At 37.5% G+C, this 20322-nt stretch overlaps 2 protein-coding genes across 3 annotated transcripts; both read right to left on the reverse strand.

Moving 5' to 3' along the window:
• Positions 1 to 111: 111 nt before the first annotated feature.
• LOC127496310 (C3a anaphylatoxin chemotactic receptor-like) lies at positions 112 to 14106 on the reverse strand. 2 transcript variants are annotated; one of them, XM_051864206.1, is made up of 2 exons: positions 13319 to 14106; positions 112 to 1727 (listed from the first exon to the last, which is right to left on the reverse strand). In XM_051864206.1, exons 1-2 carry the CDS (start codon positions 13320 to 13322, stop codon positions 736 to 738), a joined length of 996 nt encoding a protein of 331 aa, XP_051720166.1. In that variant the 5' UTR covers positions 13323 to 14106; the 3' UTR covers positions 112 to 735. The 2 variants fall into 2 exon arrangements, with proteins under 2 accessions (XP_051720166.1, XP_051720165.1); XM_051864205.1 differs by lacking the exon at positions 112 to 1727 and adding an exon at positions 3680 to 5464 and having other exon boundaries at positions 13319 to 14102.
• Positions 14107 to 16764: 2658 nt separating this feature from the next.
• LOC127496317 (C3a anaphylatoxin chemotactic receptor-like) lies at positions 16765 to 18757 on the reverse strand. The gene has a single exon (XM_051864213.1). The coding sequence runs from the start codon at positions 18304 to 18306 to the stop codon at positions 17446 to 17448; it is 861 nt and encodes a 286-aa protein (XP_051720173.1). The 5' UTR covers positions 18307 to 18757; the 3' UTR covers positions 16765 to 17445.
• Positions 18758 to 20322: the final 1565 nt, after the last annotated feature.

The following is a 20322-nucleotide window of genomic DNA, read 5'->3' on the forward strand; positions in this document are numbered from 1 at the left end:
AGCCAGTGTTGGAGCTGCCCTTCAAAACATGATTAGTTGCCATAGTAAAATCATGGTAGGTTTAACACTGTGACTTTTGTGTTATGCCTAAAAATAAAGGTCAGACAGTAATTAGCATAAAAAATATCCTTCGTATTTATAAAAACAATTGAGGAAGATTGCAGACAGAATGTTTCAGACAGAATTTCGTCAGTTTTGGTGACTGAATAAACATTAGCAAAATATATAGTAGCACTAAATTAACAGTAGCCTATTACAAATGTGGCTTAATGTCAATAAAATGAAATGCAGTAAAAAGGTAAAACTAAAAAATATATATATATATATGTTGAAAATAATTTTCAATGTTTAAACATTTCCCCAAAGCTACTTAAGCAGAATCAAGTACACAATAAAACATTCGTATGTTTCCCCACAAAAAGCATAAACAATACAAAACGTTTTAGCATCCCAACCACTATAGATGCAACAACACAATGAGTTAACCAATGGTGTGAGTTTGGGGCGGGACTATCTGTTTGTCCAACCAATGCAAAAAGGGGTGTGTTCTCCTGTCTGAAAAATCATTTTAATGGCACATAAATTTAAATTTCTTGAGAACAAATATGGTTTTGAACCTGATCTGGCATGGGAGCAAAGTGGAGAGCTTGTTAATACACTTTATCGGACCACTTCAGTCTAATACAAGGAATGAATATCTTCAGGACTGATCTTCTAATAGCTCGTTTTGTTGTCCTAGTTTGTTGACGAGATGGCTGTGTCGTTCGTCTTGAGACCTTGTGATTCTGAGAGGCCAGAACAAGTGGAAGGGCGAGATGATTGGAAAGTCAGATGTTCTTCAGCAAACGCCGACTCCAGCACCAGCAGCAGAGACTGTTTAAGCTTCTTCTTAAACTCCTCACACATGAACACATAGAGAATGGGGTTCAGACAGCTGTTGAGATGAACCAGGCAGTTTACAAAAGGTCCTATGGCATTTATTACTTTTAAAAAGTCATTCCACTCATTCTCATCTGCAATCATAGTACACAGCTGTTGAGCATGAAAAGGAAACCAGCATATGAAAAAGGCCATGATCACAGATATAATGACCCGGAAAGGCTTAAGCTTCTTTCCTCTTTTGAGACGTTTGGCCCGCACTCCGATAGCAATGTATGAAGATGCAATGATCAGGAAGGGGATGAGAAAACCCACTATAAACCTGTATATGACCAGAGACTTGAAGAGTTCTTGATTATAAGTGCATTGGTTAAACATTACAAAGCGGTTGATGACAAAGGGAATGCTGCAGAGGATGGATAAAACCCACATGAGTGCACAGATGATCCTGGCTTTGACCAGAGTTCGTTTGTTTTGAGCCCAAACAATCACCCATGTAGACAGGCATCGGTCGAGACTGATAGCGGTCAGCAAAAAAATGCTGGCAAACATGTTAAGCACCGTCACAAAGCTGACAAACTTGCACATGAAGTCACCGAAGTGCCAAGCCATCTTGTTAAAGGCAGTAACAATGTAAAGGATGATCACTAAGATGAAGATGAAGTCTGCAATCGCCAAGTTGAGAAACCAAATGGAGTTGACGGTCGTCTTCATTTTGTAGCCAGTCACAAATATGACGAGCCCATTTCCAACGATACCCAGAGCGAAGGTGACAAAATATATGAATATATTGAAGATTTCAATGCTTGATAAGGCTTCTGTCTGGGTTGTTTCATTGGTCACATTCTCTGCACAAAAAAAAAAAGAGATAGAAAAACCGAATCCATTAGAATGATTCTTTCAGAAATCCAACTCTTTCAGTTCACAAATTCAACTCACTGACTCAATCTGGTTGCAGCGGTTAACAGCTCACTGGAGTTGGAATGGAATGATTTTCAGTTCCACATAAAGCTGTTGTACGTCTTTAAAATCATTTTTGGATAGTTATTACAGCTCTAATTTTTCAGGATGAATCTTATTATTGTTGTTTAAATTTGAACCTTAGTTGCCAGTCCATTGTTAATCATGCTCAAGATTAGGCTAAATCATGTTTAAAGCATAATCTGATTTTATTTGTCTGAATTATAGGGAATACATGTTTGCAAATTCAGAGGTTATGATACAAGGAGTTGCTCCATGATGCCACCAGGGGGCATCATGTCCTATTCTCTATTTTATGTATAAAATGCATGATGTATGTATGTTTTACTGAGTATTAAATGAACATAAAATGAATCGTTTACATAAAGTGTAAGAATAAACAAGAATAATTTTAACCCAAAACAGCATTTTTTTTTCTTTTTTTGCTGCCTACAGCTCAAATTATGTCTGGTAGGTTTAAAGACTTTGTCAGCAAAATTTGTTGCACAATTCACATGCAGCTTTTAGACCACAAAACTGAACACTGACAAAGTTGCAACTCAAAAATATTATTTTCCTGACTCAACTTAATGCTTTCAGCTAGTTTTGCATTTAAGCAAATACATTTTGCATTAAGCAGTAACAATTGCAAATGATGCAGTATGACCACAGCTTTTTTAACCTCTGTTGACTTACATGACACGTATTGCACATGTGACTGAAGTCTCAAAAACTCTAGCCAAGAGTTGCAGTATATATTTTTATATGTTGTTAGTTATTTTATAATAGTGGTTTACATTGAGAAACAACAGCAGGTGTGGTTATGTCCACACACACACAAAATAATAATAATAATTTGATACAACTAAATCACTAAATTATTTTTTACTGTATAGTCATTAATATTTAATAAATATTACCTTTAATTTTTTATGTTAAAAATAGTTTATTTATTTTTTCCATGTGATTTATTCAAACAATGTTGTAAAACAAAGGCAAACATATACATTTCAGTTCATTATAGGTAAAATATTAGTTCAGAATATTGGGCTTATTGAGGGTCTTGAGAAACTAGGGCTGCCCTCTAATAATCGACTAACCGTTAGTCGATTAGACGAGGCTTGGTCGAGCAAAATTTTATTAGTTGGTTAGTCGCAGAAAAAAAAAAATCTACACAGGAAGTGGCAAAGTCACGCAGTCCGTGAGGGACAGATTGTTAACAGCAGGAAATCCAAACATTCACATATCTTTCATCATTCATCTACCTCAAATGGCTTATCACTTGAAAATTGTAAGTAGTAGCAACTTTACAAGTCTGCTCGCTCTATTAGCCTAGTCCTAGATAAATGTGTGCCATTATTAGGTGCATATCCAAGTGTTTGTGTGGAGAGCGCGCTTATTGCATGACATGGAGTTGCTGGTGCGATCACATTTGCATTTTAAAATACTCCATCATTTTAGTCATACAGATAAGAGACGATTTTCTTGATACACTCATAATTATTACATTTGCCGGTGTGCTGTGGAAAGCTTTGTGCTTGAGCGCTCATTGGGCTATGTTTTATATATAGGCAATTAAAAGCTGGTTATTTTGATTTATGGCTTATTAATGTAAACGCGCGATTAGTCGCCTAGTGGCTTAAATGAACGACTACTAGTCGAATAGAAAAATCTTTAGTCGGGGGCAGCCCTATGAGAAACCCATGAAAATGAAATACAAATACCATCATGGTACATGGAAGAGGAGCTGAGGATCTCAATTGCAGCAGATTTAAGGTTTCTCCATTCACAGTGTAAATCATGGAAAACAATTGGCTCTGATCATGTGGTGATGGATGGATGGATTTATGCTGTATTTTATTTATTCTTCATATTACAGTAATAGAGCCCATATAATATAGCCAGTGTTGGAGCTGCCCTTCAAAACATAAGTTGCCATAGTAAAATCATGGTAGGTTTAACACTGTGACTTTTGTGTTATGCCTAAAAATAAAGGTCAGACAGTAATTAGCATAAAAAATATCCTTCGTATTTATAAAAACAATTGAGGAAGATTGCAGACAGAATGTTTCAGACAGAATTTCTTCAGTTTTGGTGACTGAATAAACATTAGCAAAATATATAGTAGCACTAAATTAACAGTAGCCTATTACAAATGTGGCTTAATGTCAATAAAAACGAAATGCAGTAAAAAGGTAAAACAAAAAAAAAAAAATTGTTGAAAATAATTTGCAATGTTTAAATATTTCCCCAAAGCCACTTAAACAAGCAGAGAAAAGCACACAATAAAACATTTGAATGTTTCCAACAAAAAGCATAAAGAATACAAAACATTTTAGCATCCCAACCACTATAGATGCAACAACACAGTGAGTCAACCAATGGTGTAAGTTTGGGGCGGGATTATCTGTTTGTCCAACCAATGCAAAACAGGGAGTGTGTTCTCCTGTCTGAAAAATCAATGGCACATAAATTACATCTTTCGATTTTCTACAGAACAAATATGGCTTTGAACCTGATCTGGCATGGGAGCAAAGTGGAGACCATAATACGCTTTATCGGACCACTTCAGTCTAATAAAAGGAATGAATATCTTCAGGACTGATCTTCTAAAAGTTTGTTCTGTTGTCCTCGTTTGTTGACGAGATGGTTGTGTCGTTCATCTTGAGACCTTGTGATTCTGAGAGGCCAGAACAAGTGGAAGGGCGAGATGATCGAAAAGAAAGATGTTCTTCAGCAAACGCCGACTCCAGCACCAGCAGCAGAGACTGTTTAAGCTTCTTCTTAAACTCCTCACACATGAACACATAGAGAATGGGGTTCAGACAGCTGTTGAGATGAACCAGGCAGTTTACAAAAGGTCCTATGTCAGTTATTACTTTTAAAAAGTCATTCCACTCATTCTCATGTGCAATTATAGTACACAGCTGTTGAACATGAAAAGGAAACCAGCATATGAAAAAGGCCATGATCACAGATATAATGACCCGGAAAGGCTTAAGCTTCTTTCCTCTTTTGAGACGTTTGGCCCGCACTCCGATAGCAATGTATGAAGATGCAATGATCAGGAAGGGGATGAGAAAACCCACCATAAACCTGTATATGACCAGAGACTTGAAGATACTCAAGGTATTATACGTGCATCGGTTACTCTTTTCCAAGCGGTTGATGACAAAGGGAATGCTGCAGAGGACGGATAAAACCCACACGAGTGCACAGATGATCCTGGCTTTGACCAGAGTTCGTTTGTTTTGAGCCCAAACAATCACCCATGTGGACAGGCATCGGTCGAGACTGATAGCAGTCAGCAGAAAAATGCTGGCAAACATGTTTAGCACCGCCACAAAGCTGACAAACTTGCACATGAAGTCACCGAAGTGCCAAGCCATCTTGTTAAAGGCAGTAACAATGTAGAGGATGATGATTAAGATGAAGATGAAGTCTGCAATCGCCAAGTTGAGAAACCAAATGGAGTTGACGGTCGTCTTCATTTTGCAGCCAGTCACAAATATGACGAGCCCATTTCCAACGATACCCAGAGCGAAGGTGACAAAATATATGAATATATTGAAGATTTCAATGCTTGATAAGGGTTCTGTCTGGGTTGTTTCATTGGTCACATTCTCTGCACAAAGAAAAGAGATAGAAAAACTGAATCTATTAGAATGAGTCATTCAGAAATCCAGCTCAGTCAGTTCACAAATTCAACTCACTCAGTGGCGCAAAAATGGGGTATGCAGTATATGCAGTGCATAGGGGCGCCGCACGGAGGGGGGCTTGATGTTTGTTGAAAAATAATGTTTGTTTAGCATTTTAAATTCAAGTGATATCAACTGCTCACCATTTCGACAAAAGCCGTTGCTCTGTTACGGACAGTCACATGTCCAAAATGGACAGAAGAGGAAAGTGTTTCTGGGGCGCAGAACAGAAAACAGAAAACGCAAAAAAGAAAATGAAAATGAAAAACAGTGTCTTAAAATGAGGACATCGATGTCCATGTGGATAACAAGAAATTGGTAAGCGTAACCTATATCACTGTAAGTCTTTGATGTCATACACCGGTCGGTCTGCGTGTAGTGTCGCTTCAAGTCTTTTATGAATGGTCCGCTGAATCACTTTTGTTACATTCAAAACGCAGATTCAGAAATGAAACACTGCTGTGTGTTGCGTGGAGACGAACAGTTCTGCTTTGTCTTTATAGTTTCATTGGCAAAATTGAACAAACCAGACAATATTTTGTCTAAAATAACACAATATAAAGTTATTTTAAACTTACGTATAAAATAAGTATTGCATGTTGCACTCATTTTATTTGGGACAAAAACAGCACTCGTGTAATATTGAAATCCGTTACTTTTGTGATACTGCTTAACTCATATGATAAATATGAGACAAAAACTCAATAAGGGGCATTTTTGCTCCAGTATCTTAAGTTTTATGGCCATTCTAACTGCATTCTGTAAGCTCTATCCATCGCATAGTGAGTTGTTGCCCTGCATTATATTCCTCATCAGATGACCTACATCTACATTTTTTTTTTTAATCGTAATTAATTAATCTAATTAACGCGTTAAATCGACAGTAAAATGCAGGAAGTTTTCTGTGTGTGAGGGTTAGGGGATATAGAGTGGCAAGAATATTGAAAAATGTGAGAAAATGTGAATTTTGTGTCATATTCATTAAAGTCACAAGTAGACAAAACACAATGTAGGCTGGGGGGGGGGGGGGGGGGGGGGGGGTGGTATATGATCTTAAGGGGTATGATCTTGCATACCCCTCAGCAAATGTGCAGTTGTGCCCCTGAACTCACTGACTCAATCTGGTTGCAGCGGTTAACAGCTCACTGGAGTTGGAATGGAATGATTTTCAGTTCCGTATGAAGCTTATTTGTCTGTATTTTATTTTATTTTATTTTTATTTGTTTTGTGTTTTAATTGTCTGAATTATGGAGAATAAATATTTGCAAATTCAGAGGTTATGATACAAGGAGTTGCTCATTTTTACCGTCTGCTAGCTGTCTCAAGTCACAGAAGTCCCAACACATAGAAACTCTTTCATCTAGATATCATCACATAGAGACTGTGCCTGTACCCCAAATTAATAAATACAAAAAAATCCCAAACCCATTTGAGGGTAAAAATTTGATTGATGTTCAAAAAATAAAAAACAGATATAAATCTGATGAACAAATGATAAAGCTCAGTTTGCTTAAAGGTGCAATATGTAAGAATTTTGCAGTAAAATATCCAAAAACCACTAGACTAGTGTTATATATTTTGTTCACTTGAGTACTTACAATATCCCAAATGCTTACAACTATTTGTAAATCGTGAGAAAATAGCAATTTTAACCAAGGCTCCAGGACGTGTGAGGAGTCGCCTGTCAATTGCGTCATACCCGTGTTACCCTCGGTTTCCGGTTTTATTTTGTAGAAACCATGGAAACACCAAAGACGCTTTAATATTTACATGTTTTAATAGACAAGGGAAAACCTGTTTTGATATATTTGTAGACAGAAAACGAATTATTGTTATATAGCTCAACAAGAAAAACACTATTTTGTCAAGTGGCTAACATAGCATAATCAGATGCAGCTTTATTTTTAGTAACAGTAATACAGCATTTTCTCCATCATACAATACGTTTTAAAATTAAAGGGTTAGTTCACCCAAAAATTAAAATTCTGTTATTAATTACTCATGCTCATGCCGTTCCACACCCATAAGACCTTCATTCATCTTCGGAACACAAATTAAGATATTTTTGTTGAAATCTGATGGCTCAGTGAGGCCTGCATAGCCAGCATTGACATTTCCTCTCTCAAGATCCATTAATGTACTAAAAACATATTTAAAACAGTTCATGTGAGTACAGTGGTTCAATATTAATATTATAAAGTGACGAGAATATTTTTGGTGCACCAAAAAAACAAAATAACGACTTAGATAGTCATGGCCGATTTCAAAACACTGCTTCAGAGTGTTATGAATCAGCGTGTTGAATCATGATTCGGATCGCATATCAAACTGCTGAAATCACGTGACTTTGGCGCTCCGAACCGCTGACTCGACACACTGATTCATAACGCTCCGAAGCTTCATGAAGCAGTGTTTTGAAATCGGCCATCACTATATAAGTCGTTATTTTTTTTATTTTTTTTGCGCACCAAAAATATTCTCGTCGCTTTATAATATTAATATTGAACCACTGTACTCACATGAACTGATTTAAATATGTTTTTAGTACATTAATGGATCTTGAGAGAGGAAATGTCATTGCTGGCTATGCAGGCCTCACTGAGCCATCGGATTTCAACAAAAATATCTTAATTTGCGTTCTGAAGATTAACGAAGGACTTACGGGTGTGGAACAGCATAAGGGTGAGTAATAAATGACATTATTTTCATTTTTGGGTGAACTAACCCTTTAATTGCATGTCATTTATTAACACAAGCCATTCAGCATTTAATATTCTAAAATCTATCTAGTTTACTGCAGTGTGCAACAAGTGTCTCACAGCAGCCGCCAAGCGAACGCACAGAGTAACGTTATAACATTTTCAACACACTCAAATGTATCTAATATGATAAACAGAGCTGTGTTACCTCATACTCATGACTGGAAAAGCGGAAGCGGCGCCGGCGACTGTTGCATAATAAATGTTCCGCTGCTCTTGAGGTGTGTGTTGCGCAATCGCTCCAGCGGCCTCGTGTAGCTCCCACAACACTCGGTCCTGGTCTGCTTCATACTACAGTAACGTTAATAATCGCATCCATGAACATGATTTTTTTCCCGAGTCCTATCCCAATTGTTTTCCACCAGCTGTGAGGTGAAGACCACATGTCCCAAGATTCCGCGCTCAAACTTGGCGTCATCAAGCTACGCCTTTGTTTTGAATAGGCCTTTAGCGACCTCTAGTGGACATAAAATATTACATAATTGTTACATAATTACACTTATTGTAAATTATATTATCACAGACAATAACCTAGAATACTGTCTAACACTTAACGGCTGCTCTGTTGAGTCTTCGTCGTCAGTTAGGAACCTGGGTGTGCTCTTGGATACCAATCTCTCATTCGAAAGCCACATTTCTAGCATTTGTAAAACCGCATTCTTCCATCTTAAAAATATATCTAAACTATGACATATGCTCTCAATGACAAATACCGAACAGTTAGTTCATGCGTTCATGACCTCAAGGCTAGATTACTGTAATACTCTACTGGGTGGTTGCCCTGCTCGTTTGATAAATAAACTACAGCTGGTCCAAAACACAGCAGCTAGAGTTCTTACTAGAACCAGGAAGTATGACCATATTAGCCCGGTTCTGTCAACACTGCATTGGCTCCCTATTACACATCGTATAGATTTTAAAATCTTGCTAATTACTTACAAAGCACTACATGGTATAGCTCCCCATTATCTGAGCGAGCTCTTAACGCATTATAGTCCTTCACTTCTATTGTGATCTTAGAATTCAGGCCAATTGATAATACCTAGAATATCAAAATCAACCGCAGGTGGTAAATCATTTTCCTTTTTAGCACCTAAACTCTGGAACAATCTTCCTAGCATTGTTCGGGAAGCAGACACACTCTGTCAGTTTAAATCTAGACTAAAAACACATCTCTTTAACCTGGCATACACATAACACATTATCGATTTATGTTTTCACATCCGTTAAAGGATTGTTAGGCTGCATACATTAGGTCAGCTGGAACCGGGAACAATTCCTATAACACCAGATGTATTCGTTACATCAGAAGAAGAGTGGCATCTATGCTAATATTAGTCTCTCTGTTTATCCTGAGGTTCACTGTAGTCAGCTGGATCTGGGCCGTATCCAGATCAGATGGAGGACTTGTGCCTAGACACAACGACAACGCAGCCCTGAAGTGTCAGCAGAGATTACGTCAACTAGATCATCCAATGTGAAGGCCTCATCGACACGACAGCCAGTGACACAGATTCCCAACAAACCATGTCATAACGGCGTGATGAATACGATCTTCAACTAGATGGAACTGGATTAAATATTTTGACTGTTGCGATCCCAATCAGACTTATGACCTGTAATGATGCCTGAATCATAATCATGCACTGTTCACTGTTGGCCAGAGGAGAACTGAGCCTGGTATCTCCCAAGGTTTTTTTCTCCATTTTTGTCGCCTGTTGGTCACCTGATGTCACCTGTTGGCGTGTCGCCTTTGGCTTGCTTAGTACAGAGGATATAAAGTGGCGGATTCCGAAGATGCAGCTGGCCCCACAACTTTACTGGAACAACTCGAGGCACGGAAAAATTCAGCATGGCAGCGGGTCGGCAGAGAGCAGAGGCAAGCAGAAGGGCACGGAAACGGCAGGAGGATTTCCAGCGGACGAGCCCAGTGAATTTGTAAGAGACCCTCTATATGACGACGTGAACAAAGGACTAATACATAAAGTTAAGTGGGAACAATAGGCTTTACGACCGAAATTTAATAAAAGAATTCAATAACACAGTAAGGGGCTTTTGTGTACATGCAGTGACGGGAGACATGGACATTGAAGAAAATAATATATCTAGTATTAGTGCAATAACCTATAGCAGGCTGCATCTTATATCTAGAAGGGGACCCTCCATTCAGCAGAGGCTTTCCCTCTCAGTGGAGACAGTGACTCAAAACCCTATAAGTTCAGGGTGAACATATTCATCTGGAGGTCAGTTGAAACCATTTTAGTTCACTTAATATGTTCATGTAAAAGTTGTTTAGTTGTTTATACTTGTTCAAATGTTAGCCAGTGGGTTATCATTATACGAGGATTACTGTAGAGAGTGTCTAATGCAGGAGAGTGACATTGAGATAATGTCTTTGAATGTTAATGGATTGGGGAACCCAGCCAAAAGGGCTAAAGTGATAGCTAAACTGAAAAAGGAAAAGAAGCATATTTTCTTCTTGCAAGAAACTCACTTATTAAATGAGGAACATGAAAAACTAAAAAAAATCTTTTATAGTTCATGTTCAACGAGCGCCTGTGACCCCCCTGCTTGCACAGGGAGCGTGCCTTGCAACCATGGAGACATTTGTGAGAGACGCTGCACAATATCATTGCGCCTGCTGCACCCATGGTACGGCAGCAAAGTTCCTTGATTATTACGCCGGAATGAGAGTATAGTTCCTAGCCATATCGGCCTAGAAAATCGCAACTTTTCATTTTCCGTCGGTCTTAGTACATGATGTAAATACAGAAGAGTCAAGTTTTAAATAGGAAAAATATCGAAACTCTTTTGTCATTTTTGAGCGAGATGCTAACGGTCTAATCAGATTCAATGAACTATGCTAAGCTATGCTAAAAGCGGTACCGCCAGACCCGGAGATCGGCCGAATGGATTCGAAAACGGTAAAACTCAACTGTTTAACTCTAGGGGAGTTGGAAAATGAGCAAATTAATAGCTATTACAAGCACTTTAAAAAAAGAAAAGATAGCTCATTATGAAAAACTTATTTTAGAATTAAAGCAATTGGAACATAAACATAAACATGCAAATAAAGAGGTGATGTCTCAAATGGGAGAATTAAGAAAGGAAATTAACAGCTTATTACAGTTAGAAGTGGAGAAAAAGGCTAGATTTCTTAAACAAAGACAGGGAACACTGTCAAAATTATAGACCCATATCACTCCTTAATACAGACTATAAAATATATAGTTTTATCTTAGCATCTAGAATACAACTGTTTTTATCAGACCTGATAGATGAGGACCAAACTGGTTTTGTTAAAGGTCGACAAACATATGATAATATAAGAAGAACTCTTCGTATAATAGATATGACTCATAGAAATAAACTACCTGTCGCTCTAATCGGTCTTGACGCCGAGAAGGCTTTCGACAGAGTTAGCTGGGAATTTCTTTACCTATCACTAGAAAAGTTGGGATTTAATGACAAATCTGCCTTGTGTATCAAGTCAATATATCAAAATCCAACAGCTAGAGTAAGAGTAAATGGGTCTCTATCAGAAAGATTCCTCCTGGAAAGAGGAACTAGACAGGATTTTTTTTTTTTTTTTTTAATAATATTTAACTTTCTTATTATTTAGGTTACCATTATTTACCGATATTTATTTCATAGTTTTACAGGCTATAGTGTGTCGTTTCATTGAAGGAATAGCTAAAATAAACACGCACGTCTGTTACAAAATGGATGTTTGAGCATTTTTTTTTTTTTTTATATATTTCAAAATTTATTTTATTGAGGTATATATACACACAAACATACACACACACTCTCCAAATATGTATATGTATGATTACCATATTTAATATGTTTTAAAATAGGCTATATAAAATAGTAAAATAGTTCCAACAGATTTCGCTGTGGTACCGAAATTGGTACCGAGAACCGTAAAATTTTTATGGTATTGGTACCGACTACTGGAATTTTGGTACCGTGACAACACTAGTATGTATATGTTCATTGATATTTAGGAATAAGCACTGATATGTATGTATAAGTATACAGCTGTGTAGCATACATTCGCTGTGCATACATGCATATTTTCTTTCCTCCCTCTCTGTTAATATTGTTTTTGTTTTTTTCATTGTTATCCTTGTAAATTAAAAAAAAAAAAAAAAACGCTATATAAATAAAGGTGACCAACAGGGGGCATCATGTCCTGTTCTTTATTTTATGTATAAAATGCATGATGTATGTACGTATTTTAACATAAAATGATGCTTTTACTAAGTGTAAGAATAAACAAGAATTTTTTTTTTTTTTTTCCTGACTACAGCTCAAATTATGTCTGGTAGGTTTAAAGGCTTTGTCAGCAAAATCTGATGCACAATTCACATGCAACATTAAGACCACAAAACTTAACACCGAACAGACAAAGTTGCAACTCAAAAATATTATTTTCCTGCTGTTCTCAACTCAATAATGCTTTCAGCTAGTTTTGCATTTAAGCAGATACATTTTGCATTAAGCAGTAACAGTTGCAAGTAATGCAGTATGACCACAGCTTTTATTAACCTCTGTTGACTTACATGACACGTATTGCACGTGTGACTGAAGTCTCAAAAACTCTAGCCAGAGTTGCAGTATATATTTTTATACGTTGTTTGTTATTTTATCTTATAATAGTGGTTTACACTGAGAAACAACAGCAGGGATTGGATGAGATCTCTTTTAGATTTCTGTTGGATTAGAGTTTAAGCTTTTAATTCAAGTCGCTATGCTACTTTAATCTTGATCAAATCAAAAATCGAAAGAAGTCAAGATAATGAACCCAACCAAAGGGGTGGAGGAATAAAAATGCATGTCATTTTGAAAAGGCATTACAGTGTAAATAATCTGCCCACATCACCCAGTTCTTTTCACGGGGCATCGATATCATCATATGACATGTCTCAATAATGCAAAAATGTGCTTGCAATATTATAATATGTGTATCAAACATAGTCATAGCCACAGGAATATTGCGTAGATGTAGATTCTTACCCATTTTCAGCTCTTTCCTTCTGTTATTCCTGCAGGTGTGTTATCAAAGCTCACAACAACGTCTTCACATGAACAATTGGTGGTTGTTTCCCCTTTATTTCTAAGAAAGAGAAAGTGGGGTGGAGTGATGATGCATCAAGGGAACTATGCTTCTGTAGAAAACTATTTTGAATATCTGCTTTCAAAGGTTAAAGTTACAGTCTTCCATGGGAACCCACAATAGAACCACATCGTTTATTAACATAATCCAAAAAACAAAAAAACAAAAACAAATCCAAATATTTATGACAACAGCAACTAAGAATGAAGGGCAGAGCAGATAATTATAGTTCTGCACTGGTGTTTTGAGCATGATTATATAATACTATGTAAAAAAAAAAAAAAAAAAAAAAAAAAAGCAACATTCTGTTGATAATATAGTTAATCTTTCTTCTTGAGTGTTAAAAGCAGTACAGAGGGCGCCATCTAGAGGCCGTTATCTTCTTCCTTCATAAACAAACTTTCTGTGGCTTAATTAAAAAAACTAAACAAAAACAAACAAACAAAAAAAAAAAAAAAAAACATTTCTTTCCTCTATTCTAACCTGTTTTTACTTTGAACAATTTGCATTACAGTACTTCTTATGCTAGTGCTAGGATGAATCGCTTGTTGTACTGCTCATTTGTAATTCACTTTAGCTAAAAGCATCTGCTAAATGAATACATGTTAACTTATCAAAAGGGCAGACCTTTTAAGCCATTCAGACTGGTTTATCATTTATCTCCAAAATGGACAAAAAGCACCATAAAAGTAGTCCATATGGTTCACACACTGTAAATAGTCTTCTTGATAGCATTGCGTGAAGAACAGACTTGTGCGCTATTGGTCTTTTAATGTATTGATATAAGTGAAAACTTAATTTGCATACTGCAGAAACTTATATGGGAAGTTTTTCATGGGAATCTAGAGAAAAATGTGTTGCAACCTGTTCTAGAAAGAGGATTGAATTGCAAGCACAGCTGTCAAAAACATGACACTAATTGTCATGACAAAATTTTAATGATGCAGCAAGAATGAGGGGTATCAAGGTGTGTGAAAAGCAAAAATGTAATGGAAATACTGTTTTAAGATATCAGTATATCACATCATTCCACTCAGAAAAAAGTACCCATGCACTTAGGTTTATTTACATGCAATTAAAACAGTAAATTTAAAATATTTACATTTTTAAATCTTTGTATATTCACTGAGTTGTCTCTACAACAGTAGCCTAATTCCTTAGTTTGATGGGTGTTCAGAAATCTATCAATCAAGTAATTTAATAAATATCCAATTAAACCTTAGACTCTTACCCCCTTTTTGTCTGGCAGAATGCTCCTTTATTTGATAAAGTGAGAAAGTGCTTAATGACAAAAGGGATGTTTAACATTAAACATCATCTTTCATTTTGTTATTATGTAAAAATATCCAGTGTTCAAACTGCTATCCTATAACACAGTTTGGTACATCCCTGACTCATCCCTGAAATCTTTCAAAAGAGAACCATTTCACAGTGAACTAGAATAAAATTAGTAATGTCAGTCATTCCTAGTTTCCTCGTAAGTATAAATACACAGGTTTTGCATTTTTAGCAGTAAAGGAATGACTGCAACAGATTCCAAGGAACAAAACTCAATAGTTTTGAGGTTGTGATGCACGAAAGGGAAATTTGTTTTGTCACGTTTACATAAAACGTTACCAAACTATTTAATGTAAAATTTCAGATTTTTTTTCTTTTTTTTTTTTTTTCTTGATTTTTAATGTACTTACACTGTAAAGCCCTATAAGTTACGGTATCTCAAACCATTTGAGGAAACCAATTGCCGTAAACCATTTAAGTTTTAAAACCAATAAGCACAAGTACTGTAAACTCATATACATTGAGTTAAATTCACTTATATTTTAGTGTTGGTTTAGTCAATCATTAGAGTAAACTCAACTTAAAGATTTTAAGTTTATTTTATTCATTCAGTTTGAATTCAGATAACAAATCTAACTAAGATTTAACAACTATATTGTTACTTAAATGGTTTGAGGAAACCGATTGCCATAAATGGTTTAAGTTCATCAAACTCAAAGTAATACAATTACAGACTAAAGACTAAACAAACCTATCATTGGCACAAAATGTTGACAGAACAGGAGCACTGTAAAAGTCAATAAGTTTAGAATACTCAAAACATTTAAGTAAACTAACTCATTTTGTTAAGTTAGTAGAACTTAACATTTTTGTGACAAGTGGGGTGGGGCCGAGAGCCGTGGAAGAAGAGTGAGGCCAGTGTGGTGCACAGGTGACTCTCATTAACAATCACATCACCGGCATCGTTCTCAGCCTCGCCCCACTCATCATAATGGTAATTACATACAGTTCATTTACATAAACATTACATTCAGATCTTCATGGTTAAATGATAGATAGCAAATAAAACATGCTATTATAACTATCAAAGAGACTATAATTATATACTTGCATGTAAATAATAAACAACATACAGTATATGTGGTCTTAAAAATTTTGTAGCCCATCCTCAACCTAACCACAGGCTCTACTGTTCACCACAGCGGTCACCATACAAAACTAACATAACAGAACCCCCTGTAAATCCCAACATAACACAACATTAAACGCTAACTTATGTCTCTCTATTTTAATCTTGTGCAAAAACACACAAAATAACACTTAATTGCAACATTTATTTGCCTTATACAGTCTGACACAAAGCATGCTGGGAATTAGAAATCTGCTGCAACTCAATCATATTAAGTTCAGCTTAATACAATCACATTTTGAGTTCAAGCAACTTTTTTCTATTATTAAGTACAATGAACTTTCATTATCATTTGAGTGAAACAAACTCATTTCATTTAATTAATTTCACTGTTCGGTTTTACAGTGTAAAAAGTAGCCTACTGATCAAACTGTTTATTATTTATTCTAGCCAGTACTAGTCATTAGTCAGCAATAATAAGAAAGATTAGCAAAAGATTAGCATAGTCATTTAATATATATTGATCTGCAAATAAGCAAACTTTTTTATTTCATTACAAAAACTTATTATGCATTATACTTATTAATTATACACATTTACAGCTGATTTACTTCACAGATAACTGACAGTCAGGACCTAAATATGACTTTCATTTACAAATTTGGCATTAGTAACTTCCTTTTTGTGCCATTCAAGCTCAATGCGTAAATAGCAGCATAAACAACAGAACATGAGGAATCACACATCGTCACATCACACACCTGCAGAGCTTCTGCGAACAGAGAAAAACAGAATAAAATTATATATAAGGAATAAATGGGCCTATATGCGAAATGCATTTCACTTAAATAACAGATGAACAAAATGAAAGTAAGAGTAAGGTACCTCAGGTGCCGCTTCCCTCACTGTCTCCTCATGGAAAGGTGAAGTAGGCTCAGATGTACAATGGATGGAACTTTTTCCCCTTCCCCCTCATCTTTCTGTGTTTTCTTGTAAAATGTAATATTGAACTTTGTTCACCTGCCATACTCATTGCATGTTGTTAGGCTAATGAACATGTAAAGATAATGACAGCGTATAGGCACAACACATGACATAATCAAACCAATAACAGTCATAGCATTTTACCGTGCAGCATTGGTCAATCTATCAATTAGGCTAACACATCAAAAATTCCATAATTTTTTATTTTAAGCCATCAGAATTCCCCCCTCCCCCCAGGGCCCCTAGTGGCTACGCTACTGGAATGTAGTGAAGTAAAAGTAAAATTTTCCCAAAATAATAACACTCTGATAAAGTACAGATAGCCTACTTAAAGTAAGTAATAAATAAGTAATAAAGTAAGTAATAAAGTTAAACTACTTTGTTATGATCCACCACTGGAAAAGGCAAGTATTTTTATATTGAAAATCCTCTTTCCTTATGCATGAAGATGTGAAATGCAGATAAAGTGAGATTATAATGCAGTTTATGGCTGTATAAGCTGAACCTCATGTGGTTGTAAAAAGGTGTCCATCAAGATGGAAAAGTGGAGTTGTAAATATCTTGATACTTATAAACGCTTGTTTGGTTATCCTGGCAGCTGTCAGGCATAGAGATGGTGGTATCTTTTGTTTGCTTTTAGACTCTGAAGTCCAGATGATCTTCAGCAAACGCCGTCTCCAGCACCAGCAGGAAAGACTGTTTCAGCTTCTTCTTAAACTCCTCACACATGAACACATAGAGAATGGGGTTCAGACAGCTGTTTAGAAGAGCCAGGCAGTTAATTACAGCTTCTGTTTTTAAAACCTCTTTAACAGATTTACGCCAATGATTCTCTTCTGCATTTATATTATAAAAACTGTATACATGAAAAGGAAGCCAGCATATGAAAAAGGCCAGGACCACAGCTATAATGACCCGGTAAGACCTGAGCTGATTCTCCTTTTTGAGACGTTTGACTCGCACACCGATAGCTATATACGAAGATGCAATGATCAGAAAGGGGATGACAAAGCCTGTTATAAACCTAAATGTGACAATAGACTTGTATTGTATAGAAGTTTTATAGATTTTTTCACTCTCTGCTGCTGAGTGACTGATGACTGCAGGGATGCAGCAGGTGATGGAGAAAACCCACACAATCATGCAGATGATTCTGGCTTTGAATATGGTTCGATTATTACGAGACCACACAACCATCCATGTGCACAGGCATCGGTCCAGACTAATAATTGTCAGCAGCAAAATGCTAGCAAATGAGTTTAGGTAAATCATGAAACAGAGAAATGTGCACTTGAAGTCACTAAAGTGCCAAAACTTGCGGCCTATATATGAAATGGTGCTTATGATTAGAGTTAAGGAGAAGATGAAGTCTGCAGTCGCCAAGTTGAGGAACCAAATGGAGTTAACTGTCGTCTTCATTTTGTAACCAGTCACAAATATCACAAGCCCATTTCCAATGAGACCTATAGCAGGGATGGCAATGTAAATGCATTTCATGAAGATATTAAAGCCTGAGAAGATCTCCGTCTGCACTGTAGAATTGGTCACATTTTGAAATCCAATAGTAGTGCTTGCTACATGAAAAAAAAAAAAATAAATACAGTAAGTTTTGATTTCTGGAATCTGAATAGTAAAAACTTAAAATAGAAAATTGAATAAACTGATGAGAGTGTTTAACTCTATGCTTTGTATGGCATCCTGGGGTAGAAAATGTGTTGCATGTGAAATGTGGCATGATAACAGGATTGCATTACATTTTTTTTTTTTTTTTTTTTAATTGCTTTGGCACAATTTTCACAAGCAATTAATACATTTTCAAAACTCTCAGTACTAATATCACAACAGATCATCAAAAGTGTACTTTTTTCAAACATTTCAGCATAGTTTAAATTATGTTAGTACAATACACAAAATAAGTATTTTATCAACGTTTCATTCACAGTAACTACCTTTCATAATGCTATCACTATCAAACTTTTCATTTGCATCTCTTCTCGTTCAGTTTAATACATTTGTCTGTAATTTAATCCAACTGAATTTAATAGTTAATCAATTAATCATTTGGTACACCTATAAATTTCTATAGATATTGATTCTATAGACAGTTTCTATAGAACTTGTCTGAAATATCAAATATGGATAACCAAATGTAATGAATTCTTTTTACCTAAGTGATTTGTCTTAGATGATAACCACTATGTTCGAAGTTGTGTGCACGCACATCACTGGAGGAGGGCGAAGAACTGAGGAGAAACAAAAAGAGTCCAAGGCAAAAACAAAAACAGTCCATGGGGGAGTGGAGGGTGGGAGGAGCTAGGGGAAAGCCAGGAGCAGGAGGAGCCAGGTGTTGGTCCAGAGACCAACCATGACGAGGCCCCAGGGTGGAGTCGCAGGTGGGAGAAGCCATGGTGGTGTTGACTTGGTGGCAGACAACACCCTGGGGACGACCAACGGAGATGCAGCTGAAGATGGAGACCCAGATGTAGCCGATGAGCCGATAAGCCGATGAGCCCACGCGCAGCCAATGGAACGGGAGACCGAGGTGGAGCCATGCGACGAGCATCCGAGGTGAAGACGGACGTCCAGAGGGCAGAGGCTGAGCCGGTGGGACCGAGGACGGAGGTGGAGCTGGAGGGAAGGCGGAGCCAGACGGAGCCGTAGGTGCAGGCAGGTCGACGGCTGACCAAGGCGAAGCCAGAGAGACGAGGGAGCCCGGAGAAGCCATATGGCCGATGGTGTCCGGTGGAGCCGAGGGAGGGAGGAGCCACGGTGGAACCAAAGTGTCGACGGGCCGAGGTGGAGCAGAGGGCACAGAGGCTGGAGGTGGAGACAGGGGACTCTCTGTGTGAGATGGAGCTGGTGGCCTGAAGACACTTGGCATCTGGCATGAGGAAGATGTAGAAGGGCTGAAGGACAGCAGCGATGGTGGGGATGAGGAACTGACTGAACGAGGAGGCAGGAGAGGGAGGCTGGGTGGGAACTCAGGAAATACAAGGGACATTGGAGATATCGGTGTTGGAGATACAGGCGACTCTGGAGATAAAGGGGGTGCTGGAGATACAGGGGAGTTGGGAATCACCTCTCCGAAAAAGTCAATTAAATCAGCCTCAAACAAATCTTTCAGTTGCTCAAAATAAAGGCCAGAGTTCAAAATACTCACTTCTACAGCGGTGGTGTCGTGGGCAGGGCTTTCCTCCCAGCCCTCGAGCTCCACAATCACTCCCTCAGTGATGAACGGTGTTGCCGGCTCGTGCACCTGGTCAGACTCTGTCAGTGGTCCGGGCTCCGAGGCAATGAAACACTCCGTCCTGATCCTCGGTAAGGGCTCGTCTCTTGTGGGTGGCCGGTCTCCACAGTCTGCGGTGGGCTCAAACAACATCTCTGTCGCGTCGTTCGCTGGTGGTGGTTGGTTGGTCTCTGGCAGTGAGTGGGGCTGGTGGCGAAGTCATCCTCCGCGGGGCCCTGAGAGGTGTGCCCAGGACCGCTCGCTTAGGCCGGAGATGTAAAACGCGC

The sequence above is a fragment of the Ctenopharyngodon idella genome, chromosome 15 (genome assembly GCF_019924925.1).
Source record: "Ctenopharyngodon idella isolate HZGC_01 chromosome 15, HZGC01, whole genome shotgun sequence".
Taxonomy (NCBI): domain Eukaryota; kingdom Metazoa; phylum Chordata; class Actinopteri; order Cypriniformes; family Xenocyprididae; genus Ctenopharyngodon; species Ctenopharyngodon idella.

What these genes read in the sequence shown, in the direction of transcription:
- LOC127496317 (XM_051864213.1), bottom strand. Translation starts at nt 18,306, where the DNA reads ATGAAATGCATTTACATTGCCATCCCTGCTATAGGTCTCATTGGAAAT.